Here is a 25,588-nt window from a genome sequence, read left to right on the forward strand (position 1 = left end):
GTAGCCGGAACAAAAGCGGAAGGTACAAACGGTACATGTCCCGCGTTGGTACTTACATACCTAGTACCACGTGCCTACCTCTACGGACCTGGGGAAGGCCCGGATGCTTCCTTGCAGCACTCGGTGCATTTCGTAGAGAGACAGATGCGGCAGGGTTGCAGGAGCTCTGGATTCCAACTTCTGATGACCGAACTTGGCCAAAACACCAAAAACGTGACAACAACCACACCGACAGTCAATTCTTGCTCAGGCATCGACCGTTTAGCACCGCGTTGCCAAGTAACTACGCTTCAAAGAACCGATTCATTTGACTCTCCGACGGGACTTCGAGCTACAAACATGTCAAGCAGCAAGTCAAACACGGAGGCGCATTCGACCGTTGTGTTTCAGCCCAACGTTACCATCACCTCCAGATCCCTGTCCTACTCGTGTAGTGACCACTCCCGTCCGCATTCCTTCATCAAGCCATCAACTAACCTTTTGCTCGACATCTAGTTGATCAACCCAAAGAACTTCAACATTACCTGCTCATTCGTCGGTGCCACATGCCCCACGCCTGCGCCCATATACCCAACCAGCTTGCTGCCATCTCCATACACAATCTGCGTATACGCCTGGCTCGGCACTCCGCTGACATTCCTCGAAAACTCTACCCCCAGCACGTTCGACCACTGCTTCAGGGCCTCCATCGCGCATCTTGGATACACCAGATTGTCGGCGAGGCCGTGGTAGATCTGCATCCTTGGTCTACGTCCCGTGTACCCCGGGTAAGAATTCCTCACAAAGTTGCCCCATTCCTCCGCAGTGTGCTGCAGTCCCCTGGCGCAGGTCTGGTTGGGCGAAAAGGGAGTAGCCGACGCAGCCCCGGCAAAACAAGCGTGCGCAACGCCCGAGTACGCAGCCCCGGCCTCAAAGACCTCCGGGTAAGTGGCGGCCATGACGTTGGTCATCATGCCGCCCGACGAGGTGCCCATGACATAGACGCGCGAAGCGTCGGCGTTGTATTTGGCGATGGTGTAGTTCACCATGGCAACGATACCGAGGGAGTCGCCGCCGGCTCCGTGCGTGAGAGAAGCAGGGTCGTTGACTCCCCAGCAGTTGGACATGTTGGGCGTGCCGGGATAGATGAGGATGAATCCGTATTGGTCGGCGTAGGAGGGTAGGCGTGTGCCCGAGTACCAGGAAGGGGCGGTGCCGCCACAGCCGTGGAGCTACCGTTGCCTCGTTAGCATCGCGGATGTGTGAGAAGCAAGAGAAGAGTACTCACAGCCACAATAATGGCGGGCTTTGTGGCCAGCTTGTCAGGGACGTAGGTGTACATTTGAATGTTGGTTGGGTTACTGCCCCAGTTTGTCACCTGCTGCAGCGAGGCACAGAGGCCTGTGGCCGCGGTGAGGGCGAGCCCGAGTAATGTTTTGGGCAGCATGGTGAAAAGGGCGAATGAAGTAGTTGAGGTGTTGGTAGATGATGGCTTACTGCTTGCTTTCCCTAGATTCTCCATCCGAATTGGTATGGCGCCAGACCATTTATACTTCAGTTGTCATCCAAAGGACCTCTCAGGGGCCGATCGACGCGTTCACCGAACCTCCTCATTCTCTATCATCGAATGGCCGTACAAGAGCAAAACTCCCAACTAGGCAGCTCCGAAAACTCCGTAACCGATGTTGCCTTCGTGCCAGGGAACAAGAGTCTTGAGGTACATTCGGTGAAACATAGCGCACGCACAGATGTCGGGTAAATGCCCTCGTCAACCCGTCACAACGTAGCATTTCCCCAACTGTACAGTGACGCGCAGATCTTGGTAAGGTACCCCAGAGCGTCCAAATAACCTTTTGCTTTTCGGAGTCAAGGAGCCGCAGCTTCGGCAAGTAGTGTCGGTACTTGGGAATAGCCTCACCGCTGATACTCGCGTGTCATTGGCGTGGGAGCAGACTAGATGACTTCAGCCATGCCTTGTTTCAATGCCATTGCATTGGAACAGCAGTATAGCACCTCCTGCTCTCCAAGACAGACCCAACGAGTTTATCCGACCAGATATTCGGCAAGGTATAATCCCTCTGTGATAGGGATTATGTTTCCCCCTTCCCCCTCTAGCTATGAACTCCAGTGTCATGCTAGTTGAGGTCATCATTTGGGCGGACACTCTGCCCATTTACCGCTGGCTGTATCTGAAGTGACAGTGATGGGAGCCAGCAATGATTGAACACATCATCCATATTAGTGTGTGTTCATTAAGGGCGAAATGCGGTCAGGGTCCGAATTTGGAACGCTGTGTAGAGGTATCCAAACGGCGAGCTATTGACAGTCTCAAAGTAGATGTTATACATCTTGTTACATCGACTAACTTCGACGTCCTCTGTGTTTTGATTGTCCATTTTCATGGTGATGGCTTGTCTCCCTTATGTACTTCTAGTTGTGACTATGGATTTTTTAGTCCATTCGTCGCAATTACGGTCAGTTACAAGGTTGAGTCAAGAGTACCTCTAGTGCTTGGAAGAGCCTGTGGAAGAGTGGAAGTGACTGGGCATGAATACGGCAACGAGCCTGCGACCTAGCTGGATGGATAGGCCCTACCGTAACTCATATGTACCTACCTACACACATATCGCAGTAGGTAACATTCTCCTCTGCTCCCCTTTTCTTTTCCTCCAATCCTAATCCCTGAACATCCCCCCTTTTTGAGGAACGCCTGCATCTCCTGTCTCTTTACCTCCAGCCACCCTTCCACGTCTCCTTTCCCCATCTCCGTCCCTTCTTCTCCGTACTCCAGCCTCACCAACTCCCTAACCAACTCCCCTTCCACCCCCTTGGATACCCCCAGTTTTTTCCACCACCCCAAAACACCTCGACGCTCTACTCTCTTCCAGCACACCCGCTATGCTCACTGGCAATGGTCTGTCTTTTGCCTCCAACCTGGATGTTTGGGCAGGCGCACGCGGGCAATAACAGAGCGTCGTTCGTCAGATGTAGAAAACTCGAAGCAGCACCAGTGCTGCCCGGCGGGAAAGCGGTCGGAGAGCCTGACGGGTGAGTGCAGCAGCTGTTCAACGTGGGATTTCAGGCCATCTTTGTTTATGGAGGACATGAAGCGCTCAAGATGAATTGCGCATTGGGCCGTTGTCATTCCAGTCATCGTAGGACTTCCAGTGGTCGGAGGGACGTTGTTTCTTGGATTGTTCGTGTTCAGGGGGGGAGATGGAGGTCTGGTTACCCCCTGTGCTGGAGTTCGGGGTATGTTTTTCCGGGGTTTGTTGTTGGAGAGTGACGGAATCGAGAAAAGGGGCGTAGCCAGATGAGAGGAGTGACGACACAATGTAACCCGTTTACCGTCGCCTTTGCATGCAATTCCACAGTTTTGCGAAAACCAGAAGACTCAATATCGGAAGATCAACTGAATCCTATATGGGCAAGTTGGAAACGGACATACTGTTACGATGTGACGACACAAGTAGCGACAGTACTTGAACCGTTCTCCTTAGTTTGGTGCCTATGCACGGTAGTAATTACCTATTTTGGGGGAAACGAAAAGGCAAAGCTACTAGTCGATGTGCTTCTACATCAAATTGACGTTCTATTTAGATGATTTTTTTCCTGCAATAGATTAATAGTTCCTCAACCCATTGTGGGAACCTACGTTGAGAGATCGTTTTGGCTCTCAAAGATAGGTGGGAATCAGTGGATGTTATATGTGTTTGGCTTGCGCGAGGCATGTGTGGTATTGATGCTATTATGAATGAATAAAACTTTTGGTTAGCAACAAGCGGTTGTATAGTGTAGCGGTTATCACTCCGGATTCTGATGTGCTCAGAACATTCCGGCAACCCCGGTTCGATTCCGGGTACGACCTGATCTTTTGCGAATTTTTGTGTCCCATCAAGTGTTTTTTTTCCTTTCCAGCAAAAACCAAAGTTAAAGAAAGGCCAATATCATCTGTTATAGAAGATAGTAACACATAGCTCCGCCTTTGCAAATACCTGTCAATGTTTTCCATGCTGACATGGGTAACAAGACTAAGAACCTGAGAGGCATAGTGCAACAACACTTTTTGCTGCGACAAAGGGAAGGTGGAGAAGTGATCGTGGAATTTCGATAGTAATTTTTGGAGTGAAGGCAACTGGACATCTGACCCAAGACGTGAGCAGCAAAGAAAGAAAAAAAGAAAAATTTTACGAGCTAACGCGAGCTGAAGCTTGAAAAAAATTTGGGAAAAAGGTAGGTCGTACCCGGAATCGAACCGGGGTTGCCGGAATTTTCTGAAAACATCAGAATCCGGAGTGATAACCGCTACACTATACAACCTTTGCAGGCATGTGATGATTATTCGCTGTCGAACTGCGTGGTGGAAGTGCACCTTTATCAATCCATATGTACCCTAATCAAGGTGGAGATCGAGCATGTGGTGGACTCGTGCTCCGGACCGGACCCTGGGTGCCTGGACACGATGAGGCCGGGATGGCCCGCTCCGGAGGGCAGAGACTCCACAAGGCTTGTAGATGGGGACGTCATGAGCGAAGCTGTCGCAATGAGAATGGCTGTTGCGCAGCGTGTATGTGTGGAAGATGCGGTAGTTAGTGAGCACATTGTACCCTGTACTTTCGCGACTGACGACCATCACCATGTATACTGTCCTTGCCATTTGGCAAGTACAGATCCGCAAAGACGATGCCAGAGCCGCGCAAGCTTACCCTAAGCCACGGCCCAACTGGGAAGCTTGTGGACCTTGGCGCAACAAAGGATCAGTTGAACCCGGGCACAGGGTCGGCGGACAACCGGGTAGTGTAGCCGATATTGTGTGATGGCTGTCGTCCCGTCTTTCAGCTTGACTATCCGTTCCCGGTTCCGAGCGAGTCTAGAGGCGCCACTAAGGCCAGGACCAGAAGCCACGGGTATACCCTTCCGAGCCGCCCGCGTGGATCTCGAAGCTCAGCGCACGGGTTGATCATGTCAATCGTATTTTATGGATAGCACATCTGTTTTGAAGGATTTGGAGGAGGTTGCATGGCAGTTTCGCACTGATAAGCGTGCGACCGTGACACGGAATTGGCAGTGGTTCTTCAGCTCTTGGGACTCGGGATGGGACCGTGTTTCATATTGTTTTGGCGGCGTCTGCAGAGGGTTCGGCCGTCGAGCTTCGATGTCATGTCCCGTCCTGGAAGCCTCAGCCAAATGTAGCGACAATTACCAGTCGGCACCGTTGATTGTGTACGGGTATGGATCATGGTCATGGCCGCAGTCGTGGCTATCGGAGTGGATGGAATCGCGATTTTGGGCCAATGTACTTTGACAACAACAGTCTATTCAGAAGAGCATGATGTTAGCAGTTGCTCGGTCATGACCGGGTGGCTATAGGGAAAGGCGCTGAGTTTCGAGAATAGTCCCTTTTTCGACAACTGGCAGCGATGGTAGCCGGATGATGTTGCTGGTCGGCGGTCGCCAATCCCTTCCACTTGGGCTTGGGACGCGGATCAGCGTTTGGTGTCCCGGGACGAGGGACATGAGAGATGGTCGGTCGTTGCGCCCAAGGGACCGGGGAGGGGAGAGGGGGGTAAAGACGTTACGATTTGCGACTGGAGATTGGGCTTCTGGCCTGAAGGTATGTAGCGAATGTTCGGAGAATGGAAGACGATGGGGAGGACAAGGAACAGACGAATTGCAATCGACAGGAGAGCAACACTGAAACAGCGACGAAGCTCCAGGGACCAAGACAGGGCAGAACACTTGGCAGGGTAGCGGCAAGCAGCAACTGGTTGACGAGTGGTCGGAAGAGGTGGGGGACAGACAGGGCATTCTCGTGCATGTCAATCATGTCGGGTGCGACAGGGGCACGATAAGCGGACTGGAGGGCCCATTAAACTAGGTGCCCAGGAGGAACCAATGCCAAGGAACGGCGAAGCTGTGGAGACACATTTCGAGAAACACAGCACGGACCTTTCTCCTCGTGGGATGAGACGATCAGAAAAAAAAGGGGACGGGAGGTCTGAGATTAAACAACGGTTGTTGGGTTGCGAGAATGAGATAAAAGGGCGTTGGAGTGGCTAGGCAGTGTCGGGTGATATCAGGTCTGCATCTTGGGCTGCCTTGGGGAGCTTGATGAGGACATGACAGTGAAGGGAGGGAAGAGGGAGAGGGATGCCGGGATTCGAGATTAATTCTAGAGGTACCATGGACCTGAGAACTGTGACAACTGAATCCCCCGGATATGATGGCGGATTCGACGGCAAGCCACGTTGGATGGTGGTAGTGCTAGGTAGAGGTACCTAGGTAGAGAGTTGTCCATGGTCCCTCTATCTTTGCTCTCAGCCGAGGACTTTGCAAATTTCATTGCGAGTCTGTGTGGCTGTGATTTTTTAGACTTGGTGAGAGTCCAAGACACCACCTGCAGCATCCCCTTCTGTCACGACTTGGCATGATTGCTTTTTCCGAGCCGATGAATTTCCCATGGACATCCATCGCTCTCAGCCCGTCCGGGTGAAGGCATCGTTCACAAGCCGGGGGCTGCTGTCACGATTACCTATCGGGTGAATTTATCTAGTCAAAGAAAGCAGTCACACGAGAATTGACGGTTTTCGTCACTTTTCAGCTTCATGTGTTGATGTAATCATGTACGTACTACTGTTAGGTGTACGTACCTAGAGGTAGTGTAGGTACTATTGCAGGCTGTTGTACTGTAAAGGTACACTACACTTTACAAGTTCAAGTCGGTTTAGACCCCTTTCGTGACCCCTGTCGCCAATCTGGACCTCCAGTGGACTTTTGGTGCTGTTAGCGCATTGCGGTAAAATTGGGGGTACTTCCACTTACGCTCGACAGGAATCGTTGCAGCTTCAACCTTGCACGCCAGCAATTGAGAAGTCCAGTCCAGTCGCTCATTCGATTCTCACTTCCAGTTCCAACCACGAAGAACCCACGACTCGACGACGAGCCCACGTCCAAGCTCCTGTCCTCAGCACATCCAGGACCCTCCATCCCCGACCGAATACACTCGCTTCGTTTCACAGAGAGCGAGCCACTGGCCCGTCTCCTTTCACAAATCACCAGACATCTCTCCCCGTCACCTCAGCCCAGGAGGGACCCAGCTGAGAGCAGCAGCCGCAGGTCCGGACGAACACATTCAGTCAGTCACCCATAAGTCCCTTGGTTCCAGAGGTTCGGTTCTGTCGCTGTGTGTGTCTCTCTCGGTACCCCTCAGCATGGCTGACCTTTGACGAGTCCAACCAGACAGACAGTCAACCCCGACACTTTGATTCTATACCACGACACCGACCCCGATTTCTATCTCTTAATCGTAAACCCTAATACCGGACACGTTTACGTCGGAACCTCCTCGCACGCGACGACCGTATCGGGACGAATCAACCGACCGACCGACCGAGTCAGTCTCATCAGGGAAAGCTGAGCTGAGCTCTGGGTTCCTAGCTCAACCCACCCGCCAAGGCGACGGCGACGGCGACAATCACAGCTATCCTCTTGTCGCAGTATCCACCATCCCCCCAGATAGCTCGAAACATAGATGCCTTTTACCTGGCCAACACCGCCAAGATGCCCTGGCAACCACTGCCCCGAATTGCTTTCGCCGTAGCTACATATCCCTTCACTGCCTCCAGCGCGGCCGACCTCCCCCTCGAAATCGGCGACGAGTTATACATCATTGAAGAGACACCCGATGGAAACTGGTTGAGAGGCTACCTGGTCGCCCCTCCAAGTCTGCTTGCCGGCCTGACCAGTGTCAACGGCCAGACATTAGAGGCTCGCGTCTTCAGCGGCATCTTCCCCCGCAGCTGTGTCGAGGTACGCGAAGTGCTGGGCGAAAGTGACGAGACTGACGACAGCGAGCCTGACGATGGGGAGCCAAACGGAGAAACGAAGAAGAGAAGGAGCGAACGAGTGACAAAAGAAGGCCGCTTGTCCGTTCCCGTACAACGCGATCCCAATGCGCCTCGACCACCTGCTCCCGTGCCTATGCTCAAGATTGGCGACGAAACACCTACTTCGGCTGCCGAACCACTCATTGATGAGATCGCATCCTGCCTCCGCGAATGGCACTCAACAAACCTCCATGGGCTCCTGCTCTCGCGACAGTACGAAAAGCTCGACACTCTTTCCAAGCTGATCACAAGCCTCAACCTTTCGCGACAGCAGTTTCTCCATAATGTCCTCACTACCTGGGAATACGACAACCTGCGGGAAAAGACGGTTTGGGATCTGGTCCGTGTCAACAAGCTGTGTGGAGGAGAGGTCATTGTGCGCGATCCCAACGCCCGTGGCCGTGTGATGACGGGCGATGATTCTGTCGTAGAAATAACCCAACTGCAGTCCGTCATGAGCCTGCTGGACGAGCCTCCAACAACCACACCCGAGTTGACGGCCTTGCACCACTTGATGGTGGACATCAAAATGTTTGCCGGCGCATCCAACGAGTCGACAACCCTGGTCCTTTACCTTGCAACAAAAGCACCCGGAGGAAGAGTCACGCCTCTGTCGGAGAGTTACATAGTAGATGTGCCAGCTGGCGGACAACTAACCAACCTAGCGCGGACCTCCCAGATGCGCACGCTTTTTTCCGATCTCTCGTCTGCCGACGTTGGTGATGTACAGTCCTCCAAATCCGAGTTGTTGTTGGTCGTCAAAATCCGGGCACCTCAGTCAGTTGTAGCAGCCAAGCCGAGCTCTCGATCAGGCGCGCCCTCCAACAGTTCGCCCCAGATATCCGCCAAAGAGTCAAAACCACCCCTGACGTCCGGGAATAAAGCCTTGCGTAGGAGCATGGTTTGGGCCAACAAGAATACACGGGGCGCGTTTACTAGGAAGAACTCGGACCTTGAGGCGTTGTCGGAGCAGGCTGAAGAACAGCAGACCAGCAATGAAGCTCTTGAAAGTAGGGATGGAGGACCACCGAGTACCGCTAACTCGAATAGAGCAGGTCGTTCTTCTATTGACGGCCAATCCCCACCGACTACAGCCGACAGGACGGTCGGCGTTGGAGTGCTGAAGCTGAACTCAATCATGAAGCAACAGGGCGAGGAGGTTGAACATGTGGTCAACATCTGGGCACCCTGCTCCAAGTTCCCATCGGACAGACACGGTGACAGCGAGGAATGGGACCCACTAATAAAGGAAATATGCGACATCAGATCAGGGCACCATGAAAGGTCAAGGAGAGCCGAAAGGTTACAGATACGCCTTCGGTCCTTCAACAACCCGGACGCCGACGCCCTCATCAAGATGACGCCTACGGTCTTGTCTGGGATCTGCAAGACCAACAAGATGGGTTTCTCTGGAGCGCCAACCAAGCCGCGATCAGACATCTATGTCACCATTGACGAAGCTATCTTGACCAGGCAGACCCTACTGTCCCGGTACGGAGCAAGCGCGACAGCGCTGCCCAGCAGTATTCACAGCACCAACTTGCAGATTACCCTCGAGGTACGTCGGGCAAATGGCGAACGCATCGACTACTGCATATATCCCTCCTCCAAAGACGAAGGCCTGAGCACATGGAGATCGACAGCCGTCGACCGTGGAGACCCGTGGAAGCAGATCGTCAAGCTCGTCCTTGCTCCCCAAGATGTCCATCAGTCACACGTCGTCATGTACCTTGCAGATGCGCCAAATCCTCCGTTCGCTGTCGCATACCTGCCTCTGTGGGATCAGCAGGCCTTCATCCATGACGGTTCCCACAATTTGTTGTTGTACAAGCTGGATGAGAATACGTCCAACGCCCAAGCCCCTGCAGGAGGCAAGGGAGGATATCTGAGCTTGCCTTTTGCTTCTAACTTCCGAGATGAGCATGCTGAGGTGACTGGTCCGCTGGCTGTTTTGCGCATCGATACATATCTTTGCAGCACGCGGTTCTCCCAAGACAAGGTCGTACTGGGCCTGTTAAAGGGCAAGGACTTGCCTCAGGAAGAGGTACCTGACATTCTGAAGGCATTCATCTTCGTACCCGAAATCGAGGTTGTCAAGTTGCTGAACGATGTCCTGGACGCCCTTTTTGGCATTCTTGTTCATTACACCGGGAACGACGACCTGGAAGATCTCGTCTTCACTGCCTTGGTCAGAGTGCTGGACATTGTTCATGACAGGCGCTTCAACCTCGCTCCTCTTGTCGACCAGTACGCAGAAACTCGGTTCAATTACCCATTTGCCACGCCCTGTCTCGTCAGGTCCTTTACCAGGCTACTGTCAAAACCCACAGAGCCAGAGACATCGCGGAAACTGCGCGCCACCTTCAAGGTTGTACGGCACATCCTCAAGTTCATCACCCATGCCAGGGGCCAACAAAAGGAAAAGGAAGCTGGAATAGGGATCACCACCTCCAATCCCGGCTTCACGCGCCACCTGCGCACCATCTTCAAGGCCCTCGATGCTTTGATGCGTAACCAGGCACCTGTTTTGGTGGGCAGCCAAACGCTCGCCGTCCAACATTTTCATACGTGGCTGCCCGAACTCACCGGCTTATTGACAACCGAGGAGATTCTCCATATTGCCATCGACTTCATGGACTCTTGCTCATCCGTCAAGGGCAAGCTCGTGCTGTACAAGCTGGTCCTCATCATCAACTACTCCAAGCTCGACATCTTTTCGCACCCAGAGCAGCGGTCCGCCTTGAGCGCTAATACCGTGAGGTGGATCGCACCGCACTGGGGGCATACCGATGAGGTGACGGAGCAATGGAGAGAACAGGTGCGGCTGTGCTGCTCAGTGCTTGCCAGCCAGGTCGAGCATCTCGGACCGGAGATCCCAGATTATATCCCCAAAATTATCCAGTCTTACCTCGCCATCCAGGCTGCCGAGAAGACGCCCAAAAACCGTTTGTCGCTTCTGTTCCCCACATCATACCCATTCCCCGCCAAGCCGACTGCCGAAGAGGTGGTCTTTGACGAAGCCCTCATCGAGCTCTCTGCTGTCCTGTCAGCGTTGTCCAACTCCCCCAGCGGCATGCAACTGGAGCTGGCGGAAGACGATCTCAACATCCTTGTCGAAAGCTGCCTCCGCGTACTCATGAGCATTCTGCAAGGCGAGACCTTCCCCCCCAACTGGCTCAGCGTGCACATCTTCCATCACAAGTCGACCATGCGGATGCTGCAATATCTTGCTACTTTGTTGCTCGAGTCTTTCCTCCCGCATCCGGATGAGGCCGAGAACTTTGACACCGAGCTGTGGAAGATGTTCTTCACTACGCTGCTCAAGCTGGTGGGGAGCCCCTCGCTGGCGTTGGAGACGTTCCCGGAGCAAAAGAGAAGAGCAGTCTGGAAGATTGCAGGCGATGTCAGAGAGCATGGAGCCGATCTGCTGAGGAAAACGTGGGAGGCTATTGGATGGGAGACAAGCCTGGAGGAGAGGGCACGGTATGGGCTGTCTAAGATGGGCGGTTATCAGGTGCAGTATGTGCCTACGCTTGTTGGGCCCATTGTTGAGCTTTGTCTTAGTGTCCACGAGGGTCTCCGGAGGATGGCTGTAGAGGTTCTGCAGACCATGATCGTCAGCGAGTGGACCCTGAGCGAGGATTTGTCAGTCATTCAGATGGAGATCATCGACTGTCTTGATGGCTACTTTAAGGAAAAGCCATTGACAGAGAGTATCCTCCAGAAGCTGTTTGTGAGCGAGCTTCTGGACCGCTTTGAACCCCTCTCCAAGATCCCAGACGAGCCATTGTACACTGCCATCCGTAAGCTGATGGGCACAGTCGACGAGTTCCTCGATTTGCTGGTTGCCGTCCACGGCGGTGACGGTTCAGGTGAGACCTCCAACCTCGTTCACCGCCTCCGTCTCATGGAGTTCCTTCGCGACATGCAAAAGGAGGAAATCTTCATCCGCTACGTCCACCAGCTCGCCAGCCTCCAAACCTCGGCCCGGAACTACGCCGAAGCTGGGCTCGCTCTACGCCTACACGCAGACCTCTACGACTGGGACCCTCTCAAAACCACACCCGCCCTCGACGATCCTTGCTTTCCAGCGCAATCCCATTTTGAGCGCAAGGAGCGCATCTACTTCGACATGATCAGGCACTTCGAAGACGGGCACGCCTGGTCCTGCGCGCTCGCTGCGTACAAAGAGCTCCAAGCCCAGTACGAGTCCAACATCTTCGACTTCGCTAAGCTCGCCCGCACACAACGGGCCATTGCCACCATTTACGAGACCATAGCACACAAGACCGACAAGCTCATACCCAAGTACTTCAAAGTCGTCTACAAGGGTCTCGGCTTCCCTCCTTCCGTACGCGACAAGGCTTTCGTCTTCGAGGGCGCATCCCCTACCGAACGCACGGCTGGATTCACCGATCGCATGCAGGAGATGTATCCATCTGCGCAGATCATCACCCCTTCTTATGACCGTGACACTGCAGAGTACGACGTTGAAGGCCAGTTCCTCATCATATCAGCCATTTCCCCCCACCGTGACCTCACGCATACCGTCTTCCAGCGCGCTCGCGTTCCACAAATCATCCGCGACTATCTTATCTCTTCCAGTCCTCAAACGTTTAGCGTCAGCACAAAGAGAGACACCAACGGGGATGTAAGGGATCATTACGCTGAGAAGACCCTCTACACCACCGCCGAACCTTTCCCAACCATACTCAAACGGAGCGAGATCGTTGAAATCAAGCATGTGAGGTTGACAGCAAAGGAGACGGCCCTGGAGAGGATCGTGAGAAAAACGGGAGAGATGACGGCTGTTGAGAAGAAGGTAGCAGAAGGACAGGCGCAAGGGGGTGAGGGAAGTGATGAGGCTACCGTGATGTTGTTGGTCGATGCGGTCAGCATCAGTGTAAATCCGGAGAGCGAAGCGAGTGTGAGTAGGTACCGAGAGCTGATTCCTGGAATGGGGAGCACGACGCCAATCACAATAAGATGCGGGAGTGATGAGGATGAGGACGAGGAAGACGCCCCCCCAGAGATTGATGCCCAAGAGAACGCCATCAAGATGGCGTTAGTGGATCATGCGATTATGATCAAGAGGTGTTTGGCAACCTTTGCGAAGAGCCCTAGGGAGATGGTGAGGAAACATGGGCAAGATTTGCAGAAGTGTAAGTCCCCCTGTGTTACCATCGTGCTGGACGATGTGGCGCTAACCCAGACAGTCTTCGAACGAACATTCGCCCCCGAAATCGCAATCTTCACACCACCACCCGCCCGCGCTCCCCATCCCTCTCCCGGCAGCGAACGCACCGGCGGTATCACACCCTCGCCAACCTGGCCACGATCACCGGGGCCTTCAGCTTTCAATTCCGCAACCGGACAGCACAAACACCACCTATCCGCCACTGCCTCTTTGGCAAATGGCCACGGTCTCGGCATCTCCTCAAACGCTCAAGGCCATGCTCACACCGCAAGCGAAACAACAGATGTTCTAGGCGAAATTGTGGTCAGCACCGGAATTTCCCAACCCGTTTCCCTACGACAAGGACGTGGTGCAAGGCTGAGTTTCTTGGGAGGAAGGAGGAAGGATGGGAACTCCCCCACGGCTCATCAGCTATCGTCAACCGGTTCTATTCCCCACCTACTGAACGGTAGCGAGCACAACCTCGCCAGCAGGTCCAAATCTCACGAGGACATGCACACTGGATCAGCATCAGCAACGGTGATGAACACGCCCACCACCAATGGCGACCGAAGCCCCTCTGCCCCTAGCAATGTAATTCAAAGCAGGAAGGAGCAGCAGCAACAGCCAACCGACAACACACAAGAAGGGTACGGGTCGATAGGGAAGGCGAACCGCCGCTCCTTCCTTCGCGGTTTCAGCTCTTCCGATAAGGTTCACCTCATTAACGCTATCAACGGCGTGGCTGACAGTGTTGGTGGAAATACGGACTGGCAGACGGAGTACTCATCCCCTTCTATTTCTCAGCCCAACTTGGATTCACCCTTGCAATCGCAATCCGACCAGCTTGACCGAGAAAGGGAACGCGGAGCGGCGGCAGCGGCGCTGAATGGTGTGTCTGTTAGTGGATATGGGAAGAAGGAAAAGAAGAGCAAGAAAGATAAGGAGGACAAGGAGGAGGACAGAGACTTGAAGGAGCTTAAAGACAAGTTCCACAACGGCAGTGCGAGTGTCAAGAAAAGGCTGAGCATGCTGAAGTTGGGAAACATGAAGAAGAGTGGAAAGGGGGATGGAAAGATGGGGGCACTGGATGAGGAATAGTGTCTTGCGTCTGCCACCGTTGGGTATGATGAGCATTTTGTCGGGTGGGATCATTGTCAGCCTTGTCCGCCACGTCCGCCTCGTCATCCGCTTCGTGACCGCCGGGAAGAAGGCTCTATCTGAAGGACGAACCCAATACCCGTGCTCATACAGCTCATGCTGTCAAACTAACACGGCTTCATTTCTTTTGGTTTAGGATAACATATCTTATAGCATTGGGCGCTCAAGGAGGGTGGTTGCGTTCTTTTGTTTTCTCTCTTTTTTGTTCATCACGTCTGCACTTCAGGATACCTATGTAGAGGGACATTTCACTCCGAACTTCTATCTTCTATCATCGTCATCATCATGCTCTGCATTACACGCTTCATCATTCATAATCTCCTTCATCTTTCTACTATCATTCACGCACGGACTGGTCTACACGGAATGAAACGGGTGGTCCTTCTAGGAGTGGGAGCCTCTGGGGGGCGGAACACTAAAGCACGTCTTGGTTTTTGTTGGATGTTTGCATCTTGGTGCTCCTTGTCGATGGACGAGCAATGCATGTCTAGGTACACTTTCCCTTTGTTTACTTTATCTCTTTCCAAGGCTAGCTCGCACCACCGCTTGTACAATATGTTCCTACTCCGCTTCCTGTACAATAGACTTTGTCCGCCTTTACTTTGATAGGATGAGAAGATCAATCTCGTACCTTGGGCCTTTGGAGGCGACTGCTGGCATAGCAGACTCAAAAGACGGGAGAAGGGTGAGCCCAGAGGCGGAGAAGCGCGCGGGGAAAATGCCTTTAAGCAGCCCTCTGAGGCGCATCGGCGAGGCCTACCAAGTTCAATGTTGAAATAGATAGCGATGAAGGCGATTTGAACATCAATCTCAGCGTGACCACAGTTCCAAGCTTTTTGCATTGAGTGCTATGTCGTTGTTTCCAATTGCAGATAATGCTGGATTTCCAGGTTCCTGCACAGGGGCGCTGCAGCCTCCCTCTTCGATCTGGACCAAACCGGCACATGTTGACATATTGGCGCTATCTGATTCTGTGGGTCGTGTCTGCAATAGCAGCTGCGATGTTTACATCTTTTCCTTGCCCAGTCATCGAACTTTGGCTAGGTATCCATCGCCTTGATTATCTGCTGCTCCCCTTTTCCGTCTTCCTCGACACCAACACAGCACGGATCATCCCATCCCATCCCGTTCTGTCCTGCCCTCCTGATACCTTCCCAGCCCAAAATGGCACGAACAATCATCAATCTCGCGAGACTTTCGCACTTTCCCACCCGTATCTGCTACCGCCTCTTCCTTGCTTGTTTTGTCCTTACCACCGCCCATTTCCTCTTTTCTGTCTGCCTCATCAGCTGGTCGTCCAACCTATCAAATCCGCCCAATACTTCCTCAAATAACGCCCCCGTATCTCATATTTCCAGCATGACACATCTCCCGCCATACGGCGCCGGAGATGTCCACCGGCCCGTCGTCCCCCAAACAAAGCTCCAAGAGGACTTTTTTACCTGGAACGAAGCGGAAATTGCCTCCGTGTCTCCGCCTGTCTTCCTCCCTCCCACTCCTCTGTCTCCTCCAATTATTGACCCTTTCCCCCTCCTCTCTTCCGACTTGACGCCTCGCAAACTGAAAAGGCTTCTACAGGCACCTGAGATCAACCGCCCCTCGCACTTTCGCCACCTCCACCCTTCTCGATCCCAGGAACTCACCCAGCAGCCCTCGAGGTCTTACTTCTCCCGCTTCGGCAGCAAGTCTTTTGGCCGTCGCCTCGATCCTCCCGCCTCGTCCTCTTACCACTCCAGCCTCAACCCGACCGGCGTGGCACCGCTGCTAATCGGGTTCACTCGCAACTGGCCGCTGCTATTGCAATGTGTGTCCAGCTACATTGCAGCAGGCTGGCCGGCGGAAGAGATCTATGTTATCGAGAACACGGGAACGATGGACGCCAATGAGCGGGGGTTATTAGGTCTACAAAATCCGTTCTTTATAAACTCGACACAGTTGGAAATGCTTAGAGTGACCGTAATTTCCGTAGGTGCCGTTTCTAATGCTGGCTCCGGCTTTGGCTTAACCCCAGGGATGGATATAAAGGATGAGACTAGGGACGTACCCGTTTCGCCTGGGTAGAAGGCGATTCTAGTCCTTACGGGTACGAGAAACGATAGAGGGTCGTGGACACGGGCGGTGTGTGTTGAGGGATTGAGATGCGTGCGTGTAGGAGGAGCAAAAGGAGAGCCGAGGAGATGGGAAGAGGGGATAGACTAGGTAGGGACGAAAGAATGACATGGATACTGGCTGACTTACTGGATTGCAGACTCCGACGCTGTTAACATTTGCGCAGTTGCAGAACTTCTTTGCTTGGTTAGTTCCCCCATTTTCCCTCCGATCGCAACGGCTGCTGATCAGTGATATGGGCATAGGACTGCCCTCTAATGCGGCTGGACCGAATACTTTTGGTCACATCAAGACCTGATCGTCTTCTCTTACGAGCATCGACGCCCGTCGTACTCTCCAGCTGCCGCTGCCAAGCCCGACAAGTCCACATTAATGGGATATTGGGAGTGTATATCACCGTACCTCCATGGTACTGTTCATTGTAAGCAAACACCATCTTTGGAGATAACCGTTGAGCTTAGAATAACCGTTCAGCTTAGAAAAACCATTCCAGAAAGATCTGAGGGATCTGATTGGCTGGATTAGTTTGGGAATGGGTGCTTCTTGCCTTTTTTCTACTCTACACTACGAAATTACTCTACTAAGGTAAGGTAACTGAAACCTCGTGGCTTCCCAAGACCTCGTGGCTTCCTAAGACTTCGTACTTTCCCAAGACCTCCTTCCCCCCCCCCCCCCCCTAAAATCTAATTTACGAAATTCACCACCTTATATCGCCATCGCTATCAACATCGGTATTATTATTAACATTATTATCGTTATCAGCATCGTTATCGCCATCGGCATCGTCATCGCCATCGGCATCGTCATCGTCATCGGCTCATCGCCATCGCTATCGTCATTGCGTCAATTACCTATATAGAAGTTAATTGACGAAATAAAGTGGAATATAGCCGTACCTAGGGATAATGGCCGTTATTGTTGTCGTTGTCGTTGTCGCTGGTGGTTGAAAAGTTGAAGTTGGGAGAGTTGGGAAGTCGATGGAACTTTCAAGTGACTTTTTGAACTCTGTTTCCTTCTCTCTCCTTCTCTCTCCTTCTCTCCCTTTCAAACCATCTCTTTTCCATCGTCCCTTCCTAAAAAGGGAGTCTCTTCAACTCTTACTAGCTCCCACCCAACACATAGCCCCCCATTCTTATTGCAACCAATCAGAGCCCAAGGATTCCATTAAAACGGTTTCTCTAAACTGAACGGTTATTTTGAGTAGAATGGTTATTCTGAGATGTACGGATATCGCCGTTCTGTAACGGTTTTTTCTATGGCACGGTTTTCTGGCACACCAGATTCCCATTAATGCAGCAATACGTTCGAGAACAACGAGCCCGAGGAATACATATACCGCTCTCTTTACGCCAATGCCCTCCATACCCTCCGCCAATACCGCGACCCTTCCCATCCCAAGTGGGCTCATCACTTCTTTTCCTACGACCATCTTACCCTCGTCCACCGGGATGCGATCCTCTCCGTTGGCGGCTGGGACACGCACATTCCCTTCTACGGTACCGACTGCGACATGTACACACGATTGATGTGGGCGGGCTACACACAGAACGAGTCCACAGCACCAGCAACAGAGGCAGGGCACATCCTGGACGTGAGCACTGTTCTCGACGACATCGGCGCGCTGTTTCGTATCCCGGGTATCAAAGCTTCCTTCCCCGGCGATCCTGACCCCCCGGCCCGGAACCAGAAAGCGGAAGCCACTTCAGCAGCAGCGGTGATGACGAAAGACACATCCGAGATCACGGAAGCTGAAACGCACGCCAACTTGTTGTCGACGGCCCGTCGCATGGAACGTGCCAAGTATGCCCGCGGCAACGGCTACGAAGGGCGGACCAAGAGCTGGCAGATGAAGCAGCAGGGAGGACAAGGAGAGCCGTTTTATCGGGACGCAGAGGGTTTCGGAACCGGCGTGGAGATGTGGATCGAGACAGGACGGGCGGTATATTCGCAGAAATGGGGACATCGTGGGTGTGATCTCGCGAAGAAGTGGGCGGCTGGGAAGGACAAGGGAAATGCGGGGAAATGGGTTGAATGATGCGTGGAGGGTCGAAAGGGACTGGGATGTGGAGGAGGAGGGGAATGGAGGGACCGGTGGGGGTTGGTAGTGGGGAGGAGCAGGGTCTTGCGGGGTGAGAAGGGGTTTCCAGCAGTTGTGTAAAGCCGCTGTAAATGTACTGTAGCTGAGCTTGCTTCAGGGGGGTGACCAGTGCAAATTGCAAAACAGGCATTACCTAAGTTGCTCCTCGGAGATCTCCCGTCCTCACCCAAGGCAGCCAGCCAATCCAACAAGGAAACAAGAGCAATCAAGTAGAGGTACCTAGGTAGAGGTATGTATCCGGTTTTGAAAAGGAAGTGCCGTCCGACTTGCTATTCCCATCCCTGAAGGCGACCTTCTTGCACAGCCTGTGGACGAGGGGCAATTGAGACGATCCAGTGCCGCCGGCTGCCATTTTTGCGCCATGCGATCGATGATGACCAGGACTGGAGTGAAGCAATATGTGTTATACAGCGAGTATGCTGAAGTGGAGGAGGATAGGTCGGTTTGACTTGACCCCAAGGCGCATCACTAACATTTGATCCTAGCATCAGACTTTGTCTTCGGAGACCGCAGCAGCCCAAGTGATATTGTGTCCCTGAAGTGTCTTCGACGTTGTCTTCGCTGAGAATCCAGGGAGACGATCAGAGCAATCTCCGTATGGTGTTTCGGGGAGCGGGACCCGTCGTGCTGGAGCATTGACGTGCGAACTTGAAACATCTGCGAGTGTATTCCATGACACTTCGTCTGGCAATGATATCAAGCCGGTGAGAGTTTTCCAACTCAAGTGAGTTAACTGCAACTTCCCGTTTATTCGCTGTCCCGGGTCCTCACTCGCTGACAACGCTGCTTGCCGGACATTGACGCGGGAGGCCCATGAGAAAAACGACAAAGTGATAAGATTGGTCGCCCTGGTCTCTGCGAGAGGCCCAAAGCTGTTGACAAACCACCTGAGTCCTGCATCGACGACCACAAATAGACATGGAAGACTGACATTTGAGTTCTAATATGCATAGTAGTGTAGTTTGTTGGGTTAGGTCCTCCTCCGTCAAGGCAACAACTTGGGGTCATCGGTCATAAACAAAGCCGTATATATAGAGGTAAGAAAGCACACCCAACTCACCTCTGACGGAACCAAACAGACAACTTTCTTCATTTCTTCACATTGATCCGCAAGCCTTCCTCCCTCAATTCTTTCAAGAAGCACACACGATGGCGGCGAACAACCAGCAAAGACTTTACGACATCGTCCCAATTCCCAACAAGGGTACCGGCGTCATCGCAACCCAAGACATCGCCAAAGGCACGCGCATCATGGCTGAAAAGCCACTCTTCATTGTGCCGACCAACGTTATGGAAAGAGGCAACCAAGTCGTCGAGAAGCACCTTACTGAGAAACTCAAGACACTCGATAAAGACCAGCAACGTGCCTTCCTCAGTCTGCACAACTGCCACGGGACCACGTTCAGCCCTTTCCTCGCCATCTGCAAGACGAACATGCTCGGCCTCGGCTCGCCGCCCGTCGGTGGTGGCCTGTTCATTGAAGCATCGCGTATCAACCACGCTTGCAACCCAAACACGCAGAATAGCTGGAATTCACGCATCAGCCGCGAGACCATCCATGCTGTCCGTGACATCAAAAAAGGAGAGGAGATCACCATCTCTTACATTGGACACTTCGCGCCGTATGTCGAGCGTCAGTCCATTCTCAAGATCAAGTTCAACTTTGACTGCGCATGCGAGTTGTGCTCATTGCCACCCGACCAACGTAGGGCCAGCGATGAGAGGCTTGCCACCATCCATAGACTGGATCAGGCTATTCTCAGCGCGGGAAGCAACGTCCAACTTGGACTTGGGATGGTGCGCAGGATGCTGTCGCTACTCGACGATGAGGGTACGTACAACAGCCAGGTGTATCGCGCCTACTATGATGCCTTCCAGATGATGGCTGCGACTGATGATAAGGCGAGAGCGGGGGAGTTGATTCGAATGGCGTTGGAGCATGCAAGGACTGTCGAGGGTAATGATTCGGAGACTGTAAAGAACTTTGAGCGCTTAGCTGCGAACCCTACGAGGCATATGGCTTGGGGATTGTACGGAAGAAAGAAGACGCAAGAGACAGCGCCCGCGGATAAGGATTCGCGAGCATTTAAGACGTGGTTGTGGATGGAGTAAATAGAGTAGTCCAAGTTTTGGATATTTCTCCCCTCCAGGTTTCTCAATTGGGCTGTTTCTCTCCCTTCTTACTTTTTATTAGAGGATTTGGAAAGGTACCTACAATGCTCCCAGTGTGCCTTGTGCTAGCGTATAATAGCTTCTAAGACTATTATTAGTATCGTTGCTACCGTTACTACCGTCGCTATCTGTCACGGGGCAAGGCAATACTAAACGTATAGGGTAGAATATAACTTGTGTAATTGTATAAGGAAGAAGGGAAACTAAAGAATCTGTACGTAGCGGCTTATCCTATATAGGCGAGGATAAGCTGCATCCTTAGTGTAAGGGATCTACGAGGTATACACGCAGGTAGGCTTTGAAAAGAGCTTGTAATAACCGACAAAGAGGAAGAGGGAAGTCTATACCTAGTTTCAGTTCTCAGACCCACTTAACCTCTAAAACCCACCCTACCCTACCCGTTTTTACGGTAGTAGGTTTGAGCGGGTTTTGGGTTTTTTGGCCGTTAGCTACAGAAGAACAACCAACTATTAATATATATAATAAATCCAGCAAAATTAATATAAATAAGAACAAATACGCTTTATATAGAACTTTTTATTCTCTTTCTAATAGGGGTTTTAGTTTTTCCATATCATTTATATTCGTTGCGATACAAGGCTTTAAACTTTGGGACTTTTACCCCCTTAAGGCTATATTACCTTAAGGGGTGGTCTGTGCCTTATAAAAAGGATACTATTAGAACCGCCTCGTCGAAGCCATCCTTCTTATATAAATATTCCATCCATTACAGTAGTATCGAGCCTAAAAATAAAAGAAGTTATAAAAGTAAAAAAATAGAATACTACCCCCTCCAAATTGTATTACCTCAACGGGTGGTCCGTGCATTATAAAAATGGTACCATTAGAATCGTCTCGACGAGGCCATCTTTAGGATATATTCTTTATTACTATAATACCAATTTTGACCCTCGAAATAAGGAGTGTCTAAAAGTTCTAAAGTAATTATAGCCGACGGAGGCTTACCTTTAAGGTTGTATTACTATAATAGGTGGTCCGAGCTTTATAAAAATTATATATTTAGAAATATAAGGGATCTACGACGTATATACATAGGTAGGCTTTGAAAAGAGCTTGTAATAATCGATAAAGAAGAAAAGGGAGGTCTATACTAGTAAGGTATAGAGCTTCTAACTAAATATATAAAATGCGGTAGATATTAAAAGTACTAGAAATACTAAGGTTAGAAATGTAACCTATATAACTCCCGAGGGATATACTTAATAGTATATAGTATATTTAAGTTAATACCGTTGAGAGGGTATTTGAACGTTGTGACAATAATATGTGTCTGATTGAATATGTGTAAGAAGATGCTATAGAAAGAATCCAGAGTAGGAAGCTTATGTGCGGTCGGTTGACTTTAAAGGCACGCAAGCCTTATTTAATTTATAGACCTATAAGGTAGGCGGGTTCCCGTAGAAGTAGTTTATTTAATTAAACCCGAGCGATTAGGCTGCGTTATTTAGTTAGGTAATTTGATAGGTAATAACGCTAACGATACTATTCCGGTATTAAATCCCGGCTACTAAAACGAAATATTACTATCTTCAATAGTTGAATTAATTATATATATATAAATAATTTTATTTATTTTTTTCTTAGTTTTAAATTCCTACTATACGCGGGAGACGCGTGTTTTACTAGTCCTATTAATTTATTTTATTTAAAGTAGACCCTCCTCCTTCTTTTCGCTTTGGTTTTAACCTTAGGGGGACTTCCTAAACGCTCTTAATATTTTACAATTAAATCCTAAGTATTCCCTATTTCCTTTTCAAGTAAATATTTATTATAATAATAGTTATAGCCGGTTTATTTTACTAAATACTTTTAACCTCCGTTTTTTTTATCCTTTATATAATTTAAAATTATATTTATTTTATATTTGCTTTTATTATCCGGGTCCTCTTAACTATCTTCAACCGGTCCGGAGGGAGATTATATTCGATTGAAAGGATCTTTTCCACACGGCGCTCGCTTAAGGTAAATTATTAAAATAATAGGGTAAACGGCTATTTCGGGCAGTAGGTCTAATTAGTAAATTAAATTACTAATATACTTAATAATAATAAATAAATTAACTCGTTACTAAAAGAATTTTCTCGAAAGGTAGCCGGATAAGTAATATCCTTTATATAATTTAAGGAATACTTTATCTCCTACTGAAAAGGAAGTTTATTAGTAATTACCGTTGTATTACTTTTTTATTTTAGCGGCCGCGAATATTATTACTAATTACGTATCTTCTTTTAAGCCGTTTTTTAATACTTAATATTATTTAAGGGTGCCGGAGATATCCTTCCTTACAATAAGGTCTAAGGGATTGAGTAATTTGAATCCGAATAATTATTCGTACGGAGATAATTTAATAGAGTTTAAATATACACTATTTATATTTTATTGTAGGTTCGGAAGTATTTCTACCTAGTTGGATTCTAGTGTTATATAGTAATAGAAGCGGATAGTAATCTCTACGTTTTAATTTTATTATTTAATTATACCGTTATTTTAAGGGTGGTATATAATAGTTATTGAAAGTTTGGTTCCTAGTATTATTTATATACCTTTTTATATTTTTAATATAAATTTCCGGTTTTAATTGGATATAATACTTTATAAAAATCCTTAATTACTTAAAATTAAATCCCTAGCTAATACTCTTCCCTAATCCTTAATTGTATATATATAATAACCTAGAATAAAGCGATATTTTTTAGAAGTATAGTATAATATCGGTATTAATATATTAAAAAAATCGAACCTTGGGAGATACTATAGTATTCCCAATATTAATACTTTAAGTAAATCAATAATAAAGTCTAGTATTATAATTCTTATAAGTAGGGTATATTTAAGGTTTATTAATTAATAATTTCTAATTATAATTTCCCTATTTATACGGTTAAATTAATATATTAAGTAGTATTAGACGTAGTCTTTAATTATTTATATCTTTCGAATTATAGTATACTTTTTAAAATTATATATTGATTTGGGGTGGTACATGGGAACATATACATTGGTTTTTAGTAGTGATTTTTTTCAAAAATTTTCACAGTATATAGGATTAGGGAAGTACTTTCTAGATTGAGTAAACCTGGATAGTTAGTGTGGAAAAAGAATGGAAAAAGAAGGAGATCGAATATAAGGAAATAGGATGGGAGATTAATAGAATATTAACCTTTCGTTAAGTTAAATAATTAATTTCTAGCTCTTTAGTAATTTTTAATTATATAAGATTAGTTTTTAATAGTCGTTAATTATTTATCTTTATTTATTTAGTATACTGAGTGATCCTTTATCCTTCTTAGGAAAATGTTTATTTGTATTCCTATTTATATTCGAAAGAAAGATATAGAAAGATCTAATAATTACCTTCGTTTTCCGGCGAAAATTGAATATTAAACTATTCAATAAATACGTAACTCTAATAAGTCGTATTTAGTTTAATGCCTCCCATTTCGATTATCCGAAAAGATTTAAAAATTATTTATTACTTTACCTAATTAGATAGCTAAGAATTACAGTCCTTATATATCGTACTAGTCGTAGTAGTGTTAGTATTGTTATTGTGGTTTTCTCGCTATTTTAAATTAGTAATAAGGATGAGATAAGTATTAAAATTCTATACTAAATTGGTTAAAATAAATATAAGGAATTTATAATTTCCTATCTTCGTTGAAGTTTACCCGATATTTATTAACGATATTTAATTAATTATTACAAAAAAGCTTAAATAGCCTTATTTTAAAAAAGAATAAAGATTTTTAATATTAAATATTTACTATAGTCCGGGGCCCTCGACAATAATTAATATATAATTATATTAGTAGTTGTACTACGATTGGCGATAATATAATTAATTAGTAATTACCCAACTACTGTTCGGATATGACGTTGGAATACGAATAATAGTATAATTGATTAATAAGAAAGATATATAAACGAATGTCCAAATGATAATAATTGAACGTAAGTAAGTATAGATGATAAATAAGCTGCTAAATAGTGGTAATTCGACCGTATAACCCAATAAATGAATAAATACCTAACTAATAGTACTTAAATAATAATAAAAATAGATAATTAATAGGCTATTTAAACAATAGTTTAATTAAAAGACTATTTGAGAATAATAAATAATAAAAGAATTTATCGATAATTAAGGCAAGTATTAGTATTAGGCCTTTAAGGACTACTATCTTTAAATTAATAGTATATAACCCTTACTTAAGTATAGAAAGATTAGACAGCCCCTAGACCCTTTTTTTTAAAAGTTTATAATTAATTCCTTAAAGGGAAGGGTATTAATTATTATCTCTAAATTCCTCTTTTATAAAATATATCGACTATTATTATTAATAGACTCTCGGGATTATAATTATTATTATTATTACATTTTAGAAAATTAAAAGGAAGTAATTAATTACTATAAATCTTTATTAGAAGGGTTTTAATAATAATATTACTAATATAAATAGGAATTACCTCTTACTAATACTAATAATAGAAATAGTAAGAAGGAAAAGAATAGAAAATAAAAATTGAAGAAATTCCTTTTATTTAGGAAAAGAAAGAGAAAAAGGATATTAAAAAAATAAAAAAAGGAATACTAATAAAAGATCTCTAATTAGAAAAGGTATATAAATATTTTACTAGAAGAGAAATAGTTAAAAGAGGAATAAAGATCCTTAGTTGAGAAAAAGAAAAGAAAGGAAGGTAGGATAAAAGACAAAACGAAGATAAGTACGTAGGGTTAGGGTTAGGGTTAGGGTTAGGGTTAGGGTTAGGGTTAGGGTTAGGGTTAGGGTTAGGGTTAGGGTTAGGGTTAGGGTTAGGGTTAGGGTTAGGGTTAGGGTTAGGGTTAGGGTTAGGGTTAGGGTTAGGGTTAGGGTTAGGGTTAGGGTTAGGGTTAGGGTTAGGGTTAGGGTTAGGGTTAGGGTTAGGGTTAGGGTTAGGGTTAGGGTTAGGGTTAGGGTTAGGGTTAGGTTAGGGTTAGGGTTAGGG

General features: G+C 48.3%; 6 protein-coding genes and 2 non-coding genes across 8 annotated transcripts; 5 read left to right on the top strand and 3 right to left on the bottom strand.

Moving 5' to 3' along the window:
• Positions 1-491: 491 nt before the first annotated feature.
• Positions 492-1,426, bottom strand: B0T23DRAFT_319176 (feruloyl esterase B precursor; the record flags this gene model as incomplete). The annotated part of the gene is made up of 2 exons (XM_062835109.1): positions 492-1,211; positions 1,268-1,426. The coding sequence occupies 2 exons, from the start codon at positions 1,424-1,426 to the stop codon at positions 492-494; spliced, it is 879 nt and encodes a 292-aa protein (XP_062692453.1).
• Positions 1,427-2,662: 1,236 nt separating this feature from the next.
• On the bottom strand, positions 2,663-3,435 carry B0T23DRAFT_383536 (uncharacterized protein). The gene has a single exon (XM_062837417.1). It carries the CDS (start codon positions 3,131-3,133, stop codon positions 2,882-2,884), a length of 252 nt encoding a protein of 83 aa, XP_062692454.1. The 5' UTR covers positions 3,134-3,435; the 3' UTR covers positions 2,663-2,881.
• Positions 3,436-3,762: 327 nt separating this feature from the next.
• On the top strand, positions 3,763-3,847 carry B0T23DRAFT_t242. The gene has a single exon. It is a non-coding gene; the product is annotated as a tRNA-Gln (tRNA).
• Positions 3,848-4,214: 367 nt separating this feature from the next.
• B0T23DRAFT_t243 lies at positions 4,215-4,299 on the bottom strand. The gene has a single exon. It is a non-coding gene; the product is annotated as a tRNA-Gln (tRNA).
• A 658-nt stretch (positions 4,300-4,957) lies between these two features.
• B0T23DRAFT_295103 (uncharacterized protein) lies at positions 4,958-5,152 on the top strand (the record flags this gene model as incomplete). The annotated part of the gene is made up of 1 exon (XM_062834285.1): positions 4,958-5,152. A coding segment is annotated over one exon (195 nt), but the record flags the coding sequence as incomplete, so codon positions are not given.
• Positions 5,153-7,334: 2,182 nt separating this feature from the next.
• B0T23DRAFT_180574 (uncharacterized protein) lies at positions 7,335-14,343 on the top strand. Its single transcript, XM_062833068.1, has 2 exons — positions 7,335-13,027; positions 13,082-14,343. Exons 1-2 carry the CDS (start codon positions 7,540-7,542, stop codon positions 14,140-14,142), a joined length of 6,549 nt encoding a protein of 2,182 aa, XP_062692456.1. The 5' UTR covers positions 7,335-7,539; the 3' UTR covers positions 14,143-14,343.
• A 1,218-nt stretch (positions 14,344-15,561) lies between these two features.
• B0T23DRAFT_405964 (uncharacterized protein) lies at positions 15,562-18,416 on the top strand (the record flags this gene model as incomplete). The annotated part of the gene is made up of 4 exons (XM_062839066.1): positions 15,562-16,167; positions 16,451-16,497; positions 17,608-18,297; positions 18,356-18,416. 4 exons carry the CDS (start codon positions 15,562-15,564, stop codon positions 18,414-18,416), a joined length of 1,404 nt encoding a protein of 467 aa, XP_062692457.1.
• Positions 18,417-19,211: 795 nt separating this feature from the next.
• Positions 19,212-20,916, top strand: B0T23DRAFT_383545 (uncharacterized protein). The gene has a single exon (XM_062837418.1). It carries the CDS (start codon positions 19,559-19,561, stop codon positions 20,519-20,521), a length of 963 nt encoding a protein of 320 aa, XP_062692458.1. The 5' UTR covers positions 19,212-19,558; the 3' UTR covers positions 20,522-20,916.
• Positions 20,917-25,588: the final 4,672 nt, after the last annotated feature.

This window comes from Neurospora hispaniola (assembly GCF_033458365.1).
Source record: "Neurospora hispaniola strain FGSC 10403 chromosome Unknown B0T23scaffold_5, whole genome shotgun sequence".
NCBI lineage: Eukaryota > Fungi > Ascomycota > Sordariomycetes > Sordariales > Sordariaceae > Neurospora > Neurospora hispaniola.